Below are 12969 nucleotides of genomic sequence, written 5' to 3' on the forward strand. Positions count from 1 at the left end.
AGGCCAGCCTGTACCACCCCTTCGGCCCCTTGGCTGTATGATGTTCTACGTGTTCTAAGCTCAGGGCTGCTGAAAGGGTGTGGCGCAAATAAAAAAATCCTACTGAGCTTAATGTGTATCAGTCACTCCTCTCTTCCTTCTCTGCTAATGTCTCCACTACTAAAAGGACATACTATCATAAAATTAACAATTTGTCTAACACTCGCATGCTCTTTAAACCATTTTCCTCCCTCCTTTGTCCTCCTGCTCCAATTCTAACAGCTGACGACTGCCACATTCTTCATTAATAAAATTAAAACCATGAGTGCACAATTTTCTACATCACAATCTGTCAAGCACATCTCACCAGCAAGCATACACTCGTTCACATCCTTCTCTTCACTCTCTGAGGCAGAAGTCTCCAAACTCATCCTTTCTAATCATCCTACTACTTGTCTGCTTGATCCTATTCCATCTCATCTCCTTCCAGCCATTTCTCCAGCAGTTGTACCTGCACTCACTCACATCATTAACACCTCCCTTTACACTGGTGTTTTCCCTCAGCATTTAGACAGGCTTGTATAAGTCCACGACTTGAGAAACCCACCCTTAACCCATCTCTTTTAGAGAACTACAGACCGGTTTCCCTTCTTTCTTTCATTGCAAAAACATTGAATGAGCTGTGTTCAACCAAGTCTTTGCCTTTCTCTCACATAACAACCTCCTCGACTGCAACCAGTCTGGTTTCAGAAGTGGACATTCAACCGAGACTGCCTTGCTCTCAGTTGTTGAAGTCTTAAGACTGGCAAGAGCGGATTCCAAATCTTCTATACTTATCTTGCTGGATCTGTCCGCTGCTTTTGACACGGTTAACCACCAGATCCTCCTGTCATTTTTACTAATGGCAAAGGGCATCCCAGGAACTGCACTACAGTGGTTTGAGTCTTACCTCTCAGATAGGTCCTTCAAGATATTTTGGAGAGGTGAGGTGTCTTAAGTCGCAACATCTAACTACTGGGGTGCCTCAGGGCTCAGTTCTTGGACCACATCTTTTCTCTGTCTACATGGCATTGTAAAGATGAAAGAACCTCAAGATACTTTGACCTCCTGTAGTGAAAGATGACTTCCCTTACTGATCACATCTCTTGCGCGGCAGGATGTTGGACTCATGAAAAATAATCACGTTGTTTGTATTCACCAAAACTGATTTACTGAAGTCAAAACACAGCCGGAATTGGCATTAGTGCGAGCAGCGCTTGCTGTGAGACGGGAGCGACGAGCCGCAGAGGATTCCGCAATCTTCCTCAAACAGTTATGTTCACAATTTCTGATTTACTTAACGTACACTGCATGAGGGGGGCTGTGACTGGATAATGACAGGTGTCATGTCGGTGATCATTATCAAGTGTCGTGATCAGCACTGCTGATGTTTTATCAGTAAGTGGTTATCAGCGTAGCGGTCAAAAAACGGGACAAGGGAGGTCACATGGGGGACAAATCAATTAGGCCAAAAATACGGGACGTCCCGGCTAATATGGGATGGTTGGCAACCCTAGCAATGACAATCGCGGAAACAAGCGAAGATAACACAAAAGCATATTCAAGCAAACGCCAACACGGTTAAGTTGTGTGAAACAAAGCAAAATCAACGTTTCTATCAAAAAGAAACAACACAACCTCGGCGTCCGATTCAAGCCCTTCCCGCTCCTTGAGTTATCTCCGCCGCTGGAAAGCTGCTCCGATATTTACGCAGGTCCTACCTCTTGCCTGATCGTAACCCTTCTTTTAATGTTTTGTTTCTCTGATATTTTCCTCTTTTTTTTATCTGCCATCTCTCTCTATCTATAGTCGATCTGCTAATATCAGTCCTCGGCACTCAAATTGATCGCTCTCTTCACTCTATCAGTACAAGACACGCCCCCTTACTGCTGATTGGCTACAAGTGTGTTGAGACTCGGTCAGACACTGCGGTCAAAAGCACTTTTCAAAAAACCCGAAAGGTACATGTTTGTACCTAAAGGGTCCATTTTGGTACCTTAAAGGTACATATTAGTACTTAAAGTGTACATATTTGAACCTAATAGGTACAAAAGTGTACCTTTTGAAAAGGTACCGCCCCAGTTACAGCTTTTGTACCTTTATTTCTGAGAACAACACAGACAGACAGACAGACAGAGAGAGAGAGAGAGAGAGAGAACTCTGAAAAGAATTCATCCCCCTGTAAATCAACCTCACAGTAAAAGCCCTGCACGATTTTTGACGGTTAGTTGCTGCATATTTGTGTATTTTAGTTTCCAACATGCATTTTATAAACTAATATATAGGCTCTTTTGGAAGAATGCATTAACCAAAAATAAAAAAAATTGTCTCTTTGGTAGGGGTGGGCGCTAACATGACTACCGGTATTATGTTGTGCCATGATATGGATTTTGCTATACCGTGGATACCGTTACATATTCATGGATTTCATTGGATGGACAAAGATTTTTTTCCCCCGCGGTCATTACTGCGTCATCAGAGAGAGAGAGAGAGAGAGAGAAATGCCACGCTCGATCGGACATAAATCAGAACTGGATAGTTTTTGATTCAAACACACGATCGGCTTTTCGGAACTGCACACAAACTGGATTATAATAATTTCCCAAAATGTAATTTGTGTTGTAATATTACTAAATCTGTAAACAGCCGTTAATACAGGACAGAGACGCAGAACACAAAGAGAGACACAGACACAAAGAGAAAAAATACTGTAGCAGGCAGCGCAAGATCACTGTTCACAATACTCGAAATTATGGAAGAAAAATATAAATAATGAATTGGGGGAAGGGGGTTAATATGAATTAGTATCTGAAGGGTACTCTCTTCAGAAAACTTTAGATGGCATTTTCTTTTTCTCCTACCTCTGTGTTCATAAGCGCAGAGGTAACCCAAGGAACGCTAAACTGAGGCCATAAGCGCCATCCGCTGTCAGAGAGTGAATCTGCATGTTCTTTCAGTCCATTTGCTGTTTATCTTTTGCGCAGGTGCTTAAGGCCAAAGTATACTTCGGCCATGCGCGCACCATCCGCATTACATCATTTTCGTCATCAGGAGGGCTTGTGGACAGCCGCGCACCCCGTCCGCGTACAGGCAAATTTTTGAGAACGCGCGGACAGTCCGCGTACATCAGCGCATGCGCGAGGTGAATGTTGAAACAAGTCAAGTTGGTGGTACTGCACATGTGTCGAGCTTGTCCGTCCGCACTCATCTGCGGTTGAGTATACTTTGAAAGCTGTGCAGACGTGGCTGTGCGCAAGACGGAACGGAACGCGGAATGTGAAGTATACCCCAGCCTTTATGTAGCATAATTTTACACATCTAAAGTCAGACCATTCTATTTTTGCCTTATATCTTGAAATCATGTTTTTTTTCCTAGTTATATAAGGTTAAAATACATATTTTGCCTCTAATTTAACTAAGGTCTACTAAAATGTGATTCCAATTTTTTATTTTTACTCATATCGCGATATAATATCGATATCATCTAGACAGTGGAAGATACCGTGATATGAATTTTAGCTCATATCGCCCACCCGTACTCTTTGGTCAAAAAAGGTTCCTGACCTCTGGTGTAGAGTATCTCACATAAATACAGTTGGTTATGGCTTAAAGGGTTAGTTCACCCAAAAATGAAAATTCTGTCATTAATTACTCACCCTAGGGCTGCACAATTAATCGATTTCTAATCGCGATTATGGATGCCACGATTACATAATCGTTCAAAGCCGCGATTACAAAAATAAATAAACAATTAAAAATGCCCACTTGCATTATTCTGTGTGCTTAAGAGGTGTTTGCAGTGTGGGGTTTAACAAACTCAAACACACTGGATAAAGGACATTTTGTCTAACTGATAGTTGTCACTCTGTTGCGCATGATAGATATGTTAAAGGTCCCATGACATGCTGCTTTTTGACTGCTTTTATATAGGCCTAAGTGGTCCCTAATACCGTATCTGAAGTCTGTTTCCCGAAATTCAGCCTTGGTGCAGAATTTCAGCCACTATGAGCCAGTCCCACAATGAGCTTTCCTTAGGACGTGCCATTCTGTGTCTGTAGCTTTAAGGACGAGAGAGGCGGGGCAAGGTGGAGGGTGGGTGTGTGGCCTTAACCAGCTTGCGCTACCATGCGCTAATGTTGACAGTGGATGTATCGCAATGGCTCATAGACACGCAGTCATTTAAGCTTTTCAGTTTGACCCAGAATCTGATCCGGATGGAGAAGCCCTGGATTAAGAAGTTACAACTCAGCGGCTACAGCAGGACGTCTCCGAATGGTTAGTTTAAAATATTGTGTCTGGATACGGTACTTTAGTTGGTTCGTTTATGTATGCTGTTACAGTTATTATCATGTAGCTAATGCTAGCCATAGGCTCGGCTGAAGGAACTAAAAAAATACTTCGGTGTTCATTTGTACATCCAAACACTGAGCAACCGTCATGCTTCGCTCGTTTGCAAGCCATGATGTCTCTCAAGGGAAAAAAAAATTATTGCGCTCCCCTCGTACGGTAGTAGCTCATTTTCTCATGGGCGGGCAAAGCAGAGAAAGGGGAGGAAACCTTTCCCCGTATGACGACAAAGGGAAGATTCCAGATTGGGCCATCTGAGCTTTCATTTTCTCAAAGGCGAAGCAGGATACCCAGGGCTCGGTTTACCCCTATCGCCATTTCTAGCCACTGGGGGACCATAGGCAGGCTAGGGGAACTCATATTAAATGTTAAAAAACCTCATGAAGTGAAATTTTCATGCCATGGGACCTTTAAACGCCAAAAGTGTCAAAAGCGGAACAAAATAGTGGTACTGGTTTGAACTGCGCGCCACACTGACCTTTTATCCACTCACCTCAAAAGAAAACAGCGCAGCGCGAGCTTAGAGCGCATGCGTTTATTACAGTGACCAGTCGCGATCACGCACTAAACAACGCTGTGAAATCCAGTAAGAAGCACTCGAGTTCAGGGCAGAGTTCTCCAGTACAAATCACGTCTCTTTAATTTAAACTAGTTTAAAGCCAAATAAATCGGAGCGGTCATTCTCATCAATACTGATACTGATTCAGTGCTACCAAATCAGGTGCTGGTGCCACTGCTCTCGAATGTTAGTCTGGAGTCCTGATAATATAAATTGTACTGTAAAATGTTACTGTAATTTGAAATTTTGTCTGTTTAATTGTAAATGAAATATATATAGCTTTAGTAAACCATTTTTTTTTCTTTTTTGTTTTAATTTTTAGTTTTAGTATAACATCGTTATACCATGCACAATTTTACCTTTTTTTTGTTTAAAGAAGAAACCAAACCAATGTATAGTTGAAATGTGAGGCTCAGTGCTATAGAAAAGCAATAAAAGTTCAGGAAGAGTGTTTTCAACCTTTTTTATATATATGTTTTCTATAAAAATATGGCATGCAGCTTCAAACAATGGCATAAATGTTAAAAATAATCGTTATTAATAATCGCAATTTCAAGGGAATAATTGACAATTATGATTTTGTCATAATCGTGCAGCCCTAACTCACCCTCATGTCGTCATGATATTCTTTATTAAAGTTAAGACTCGTCCACGCCTTCCTAAAACGGCTCATTCAAACATTCAAATGGTGTGGGAAGATTTGCATAACACCGCCCAAACATACACGCAATGAAAGGCGGCATAACTTTTATTCCCCCTGTGGTATTGTTGTTGCCGCCACCATGTCCTGGAGACGCTGTGATTCGTTGTGAAAGCGAAACTACTTTGTTTGGCCTTCCACAGGAGTACACAAGGAGTACACAACTGGTTTAAATGGTTAAGTTGTATTTATGACACTGTTCCAGAACAGTACAACGCAAATTCCGATGTGTGCAGCACATTTTACGGAGGACTACTTCCTGAACCTGAGTGAGAGTAGCCTACAATGCCAGCTGTGCACAAAGGCTGTTTCTATAAAGTGGGGCAATTCCAACATCGCAAGGACAGTCTGGTGCTTCTGACTCACAGCCTGTAAGTACGTTTCGATATTTTAAAAATTTGCTACTGACTATTCAAACACGAATTTTGAGCAGTGTAGAGTAGTGCTTGTTTGTCGTCTCTACGATCACAAATGCAGACATGGTGTTATGTTTACGCGGCATGGCGCAACGCATAAAAAGACTGTATGAGTCCTTATAATCAGTAATTATGTTCTCACTGAATGCAACAAATGCCTCGTTTATAGTGGGTTTTATTGTTTTAATCTCGTCGTGCCGGGACACGGCATTACAATACGGTAAGGGGCGTAACATTTCCGTCACATGCTTGAGGTATTCGGCCAATCACAACACACTGGATAGCTGGCCAATCAGAGCACACCACGCTTCTCAGAACGATGAGCTTTATAAAAATCGACGTGTTTCAGAAAGGAGGAGGGTAGAGGAGCAACAATAAATGTACAGTATGCGGAAAATGTGATTTTTTTAACCTTAAACCGCCTAAACACATTTCAGTACACCAAATACACAAAATAATATTCTTCTTAGCAACATGAGACCCCTTTGATATTTTTGATGGAATCGGAGAGCTCTCTGACCCTCCAAAGACAGCAAGGTCACGATCAAGGTCCAGAAACGTAGCAAGGAGATCGGTAAAATAATCCATGTAAAATCAGGGGTTCAACCGTAATTTTATGAAGCTACAAGAATTCTTTGTGCGCAAAAGAAAAAAAACAACAACTTTATTCAAATATCAACCTAGCGCCATTTTGAAGAATATCCACTGAATGCAAACAGCGTATGCTCCTCTGTAAATTCGCCTACAGTCCGGTGTATTTAACTTTCTTATTGAAGGCTACTTTCTTATCTATATTATTTCTTTAATATTTGTTTTAGTGTTTTGCAGGCTGCGTGTTCACTGACTGAAGTGCTAAAATAAACACGCAAGCTTGTTAATAGATGATCAATAGATGTTTGATAACATTTATTACATATCGGGTAAATGTACCTATTAAGCTCAGGTACCCATTAAGCACACTTCCATATTTGAGCTCAGATTATAATAAGACAAAATAATGTATTATCATACTTGAGGTCTTAACCAATTGATGTTACTACATACCTCCTGTAATTTCAAGTCAATCAGATCATTGCACACTGAGATATGGGTCTCCATGTGTTCACACTGTCTGGCAGCCATTTTGAAAGCTGTCTGAAAACTTTCACTAAAAGAGGAGCCCTTTCAATGTGCATTTTTTAGATGTTTAAGCATTTATTTTGGGTAAGTTTCACTACTTACTGTAAAATTAAGAGATTAATGTTCAGACTTTTGCATATTATAACCTGGAACTTGGATGTGGGAAATAATTACATTAGATCCAAAAGATAGATTTAGAAACATAGCACAGATGCTACAGAACACAGTTAGCTGACTAGCTGTATAAGATTGTGTGCTACGCTAACATATTACTTCACAGGCATTACTGGCTTGTACTTTTACATCCATAATATTATAAATTGACAGTTTATTGCTGGTCTGTGGTTTTACACTGCTATAATTTTTAAAGATTTCATATTTTAAGGTGAGCTTAAAGGGTACACTACTGTGAAAAATCACACAGCTTCAGTGTGACAGTACAATTTCATAGATATTGTTAATAATAGTTGTTCATATTAAAATATGTATGAACTTAATACATGACCTAGACTATTTATTTTGCAAAATCTTGTCATTTTAATGAAGATTACATGAAATTTAGTCAAAATTGTTGCTGCTCCATTTAAGCTCAGTGTGCTCTCTTTAAGCTCTTCCACATTGAACGTCTATGTAAATAGATGTAAATGTAAATAGCAAACAGACTTTAAATATTAACTGATGGTTGTCACTTTAAGTTACTACATACCTCCTGTAATTTCAAGTCAATCAGATCATTGCACACTGAGATATGGGTCTCCATGTGTTCACACTGTCTGGCAGCCATTTTGAAAGCTGTCTGAAAACTTTCACTAAAAGAGGAGCCCTTTCAATGTGCATTTTTTAGATGTTTAAGCATTTATTTTGGGTAAGTTTCACTACTTACTGTAAAATTAAGAGATTAATGTTCAGACTTTTGCATAATATAACCTGTAACTTGGATGTGAGAAATAATTACAGTTAGATCCAAAAGATAGATTTAGAAACATAGCACAGATGCTACAGAACACAGTTAGCTGACTAGCTGCATAAGATTGTGTGCTACGCTAACATATTACTTCACAGGCATTACTGGCTTGTACTTTTACATCCAAAATATTATAAATTGACAGTTTATTGCTGGTCTGTGGTTTTACACTGCTATAATTTTTAAAGATTTCATATTTTAAGGTGAGCTTAAAGGGTACACTACTGTGAAAAATCACACAGCTTCAGTTTGACAGTACAATTTCATAGATATTGTTAATAATAGTTGTTCATAATAAAATATGTATGAACTTAATACATGACCTAGACTATTTATTTTGCAAAATCTTGTCATTTTAATGAAGATTACATGAAATTTAGTCAAAATTGTTGCTGCTCCATTTAAGCTCAGTGTGCTCTCTTTAAGCTCTTCCACATTGAACGTCTATGTAAATAGATGTAAATGTAAATAGCAAACAGACTTTAAATATTAACTGATGGTTGTCACTTTAAGTTAAGTTAATCGATTTTCTATAGATTCTGTCGACTCAAATCTGCAGACCGGCTCTGATCTTTGGCAACTAGCATCAACTTCTCCAGACTGTAAATCGGTTGAAAATCAGGGCAAAAATCATGTAGTGTATTCCAGCCTTAAGAGACTATAGATAAGATGACATCCGTTTAAAAAGAGGCTTCATAATGCGGCTAGTTTCTGTGTTCATCCCAGTGAATTAAATGTTTTATTGGTTTGTTTTATTTGATTTTTGAATGTGTGCTACTTAGCTGAACGCAGACTAGTATGAATGTTGAAACGTGTTCAAATGACACTTCACTATGAATATACAACAGATCAAATTGAGTCCCTTGTTGTTTGATTTTAGTGTTGTTTTTTGTGATCGACTTTGTTTAATAAAACATGTTTAATAAAACATGATGTGAGCTTAATGGGAACAGGGGTGTCCTACAAAACTTTACCCATTAAGCACAGCCAGACTTTTTGCATTTAATGATGTATATCTTAATTGAAATGCTTTTGTCATTTAAAAAAAAAAAAAAAAAATTTTTGTGTGTGAGATTAATATTTTAATATCTTGTGAACTAAAATGTCTCAATGTAGATTTTGGTGAGCTTAATATGTATCTTTACCCTACTCTTTTGGACTATGAGGGTGAGTGATGACACAATTGTCATTTTTGGGTGGATGAACTATTCCTTTAATTTATTTAATTAATTTTATTATTATTACTATGGAAATATGAAATGATTTCTTTAATTAAATGATACTCAAAATAATAAACTAAAACTGCCAGTAGGCGGTGGTAAATGTCTTAGTGATTAAGTCATCCAGTCAATTATTCATTTGATTCGTGCAAATAGCTGATTCATTCAGGAGTGAAGTAAATGGTTCTTTATGAATGGTCCATTGAATCATTAGGCTTGACCGACTAGAAGCGGATCATCACCATCAGACCGACATGTGACATCAAACTACCGTGAAAGCTGTAGAGAGCAGATGACTGTGCATGCTTTTGAACCACTCTCGCAGTACTTTGATGTCACACACCGATCGGTCTGTGCAGCGCCGCTTCAAATCCAACGCGTCAATGGCCAATGGTTCAACGTGCCAAATGCTTCACCCAATTCATTGAAAATGTGCATTAAGAAATGAAATGCACCGTGTTGCTCGGAGACTAACAGTTCTGCTTTATATTTATATTTTTGTTGGCAAAATTGAGCAAAGCAGACAACTTTGTGTCTAAAATAACACAATATTAACTTCTTACTTACTGAACTGTAGTATAAGATCAGTATCACATTTGCACTCGTGTGATATTGCATTTAGCCTATTGCTTGTGTGATATTGCTTAACTATATGATGTAAATGAGAGACAAAAACTCAAACAGGGGCATAATTAATGTGTTAAATTACCATCCCTAATATACACTGCCGCTCAAAAGGTTGGGATAAGTAAGGTTTTCATGTTTTCTGAAAAACCTTCTCTTCTGCTCATCAAGGCTGTATTTATCCGATCAAAAATACAGAAAAAAAACAAACAAACAAAAAAACAGTAATATTGTAAAATCTTATTGCAATTTCTAATATTGGTTTCCTATTTTAATATACTTTACAATATAATTTATTTCTGTGACGCAGCGCTGAATTTTCAGCATCATTACTCCAGTCTTTAGTGTCACATGATCCTTCAGAAATCATTCTAAGTGTTGAGTGCTGAAACTATTGTGCTTTTTTGGAACCTGTGATACTTTTTTCTTTGATTCTTTGACGAATACAAAGTTAAAAAGAACAGCATTTGTTCAAAATAGAAATCTTTTCAAACAATAAGTCTTTATATTCAGTCCTCCTGAATAAAAGTATTAATTTCTAAAAAACTCAAACTGTTGAATAGCATTGTATATTGTAGCACAAAATTTCTTTTTTAAATAAATGCTGTTCTTTTTAACCTTTTTTTTTTATATAAAAAAAAAACACAGGTCCCATAAAAAGTAGCAGCACAACAGTTTCAACACTCATAATAAATCAGCATATCAGAATGATTTCTGAAGGATCATGTGACACTGAAGTAACGATGCTAAAAATTAAGCTTTGATCACAAAAATAAATTAGATTTTAAAGTATATTAAAATAGAAAACTTATTTTAAACTGCAATAATATTTCACAAAATAACAGTTTTTTTTCTGTATTTTTGATTAAATAGATACAGCCTTGCTGAGCAGAAGAAACTTCTTAAAAAAAAAAAAACATAAAAAATATTACTGATCCCAAACTTTTGAGCGGCAGTATATATATATACACATTCATATATGCATTTTATTTAGAAATATATATAAATAATTAACAAATTATATATAACAACTCCGAGCCACCGATGGCAGTTGGTCCATTACCACCACGGTGGTAAAAATCTGTCACCGTCACAGCCCTACTACTTTTGGACTGTTGAACAAAAACACCCGCCTACTCCCATTCTACAGCCAGAATAATTTTTAATATAACTCTGACTGGATTTGTCTGAAAGAAGAAAGTCATATACACCTAGGATGCTCTGAGGGTGAGTAAAAAATGGGCTAATTTTCATTTTTTGGTGAACTAACCCTTTAATATCTTTCTTGTGCTGAACACAAAAGAAGATATTTTGAAGAATGTGGGTAACCAAACAGTAGCTGGTGCACATTTGATAGTAGGAAAAAATACTATGGAAGTCTGTTCAACAATTGTTTGGTTATTCACATTATTCAAAATAACATTTATCATAACATCATAATATTGTTTTCTGTGAATGAGTGAGCAGAATGATTTTCACATCATTTTTGTAGCACAAACTCTAGTCTACCACATCCAGTTCTCAAACGTCTTGTGAACAAATGTTCTGTGTGTGTGTATCATGGCCTTAATTCAGTTAAATTAAAATTTTTAGTTTTCCACTAACCATGCATAAACGTTGTCTTCTCAAAAACACAAACATGTAGGCTACATTCATGCTGCTCACATATTATTGTAGCGCAGTTTGTGCTAATTATAGTGTAATCAGACTTTAGCCATTAATATGTTTTTTTTTTTTTTTTAAGATATTAAAAAAATAAAATCAATAAAATGTCAGGGCATGTCAAAACCTCTCCACAGCCCCAAAACACCGTCAAACCCCATATGGTTAAAGCTTTGTAAGCCTAATGTACCACAAACAGCCATTAAAGATGAATGAAGAATAAATACCAACCTCCTTGTTCCTCCTGTTTTATTCTGCAGGGTTCTGGTTCCTCTTTTATTCTGCAGGGTTCTGGTTCCTCCTGTTTTATTCTCAAGGGTTCTGGTTCCTCTTTTATTCTGCAGGTTTCTGGTTCCTCATGTTTTATTCTCCAGGTTTCTGGTTCCTCGTGTTTTATTCTCCAGGTTTCTGGTTCCTCGTGTTTTATTCTCCAGGTTTCTGGTTCCTCGTGTTTTATTCTCCAGGTTTCTGGTTCACTCGTGTTCTCTTCACTCTCCTCTTTAACAAACACCATCTTCACAGCAGCAGACCTCAGTTCAGATGATACTCCTCCAGATATTCCTGCTTGCTTCAAAACTTAGTCACGACTGTGAGGATGAGAATATTACAGGTATTTACTGACCTGATTCAAAACTGTATTTTTCTATTAACCGAAACAGTTATTTGTATTAAACCAGCATTACCTACAAACAGAGAGCGCGGTGAAACTAATCTTCTTCCTCTGAGGTTTATTGGTGTTTGGTAAACAAACGTAAGTGTTTTAGCGCCACCCGCTGGACTGGAGTGAAGCGGCGAGAGGAGGGAAAATAAATACGGGGAAGGTGTGCTGATTTGTTTTCCTTTAAAAAAGCCGATCTGCACAAATAAATGAAAAAGGATTAAATAGACTCGCATAGTATTTGAGCCTCAACAGTCATGTGACACGTAGCAGCCACAACAGCACTTATGTTTTATTTTATTAATTTTTTTCCTTTTTATTTGAAACATTCCCAAACGCATTAACTATGAAATATCTTGATTCTCACCTTTATAGATTATGTTGATAGTGGGCGATGGTCAAAGTAACCAAATAATGTAATATCAAAACCTGTCTGTTTGGGTGTCATGCCATAACATATTTTTAATACGACTGACTTTAAGTCAAGTTGAAGCACTCTCAAAAACTCCCATTAAAATCCCTGAAGCTGTTTACACGATGAAATTATAGTTTCTATGGCGTTATTTTAATGGCAAGTGTCCAGAGCGCATTGGTCACCCTAGCCGAAACCTGGGCAGTTTTTATTAATCAGTGTTGAGTTTTTATACCTCAGTGTGTGTTGACCTGATCATGACTTTTTTTT

General features: G+C 37.8%; 1 protein-coding gene across 3 annotated transcripts in view; it reads right to left on the bottom strand.

Annotated features, from left to right (window-relative positions):
* Positions 1 to 12355, bottom strand: part of LOC131537328 (zinc finger protein 501-like) — a 29502-nt gene extending 17147 nt beyond the window's left edge. For all 3 annotated transcript variants that reach the window (XR_009270249.1, XR_009270248.1, XM_058770680.1), the window contains exon 1: positions 11861 to 12355. Coding sequence is in view for 1 of the 3 variants with exons in the window: in XM_058770680.1 (XP_058626663.1) it covers positions 11861 to 12143 (283 nt within the window). In the remaining 2 variants the exon portion in view is untranslated. The remainder of the gene's footprint in view (positions 1 to 11860) is intronic.
* Positions 12356 to 12969: the final 614 nt, after the last annotated feature.

Source organism: Onychostoma macrolepis, chromosome 03 (assembly GCF_012432095.1).
Source record: "Onychostoma macrolepis isolate SWU-2019 chromosome 03, ASM1243209v1, whole genome shotgun sequence".
In the NCBI taxonomy this organism is placed as follows: Eukaryota; Metazoa; Chordata; class Actinopteri; order Cypriniformes; family Cyprinidae; genus Onychostoma; species Onychostoma macrolepis.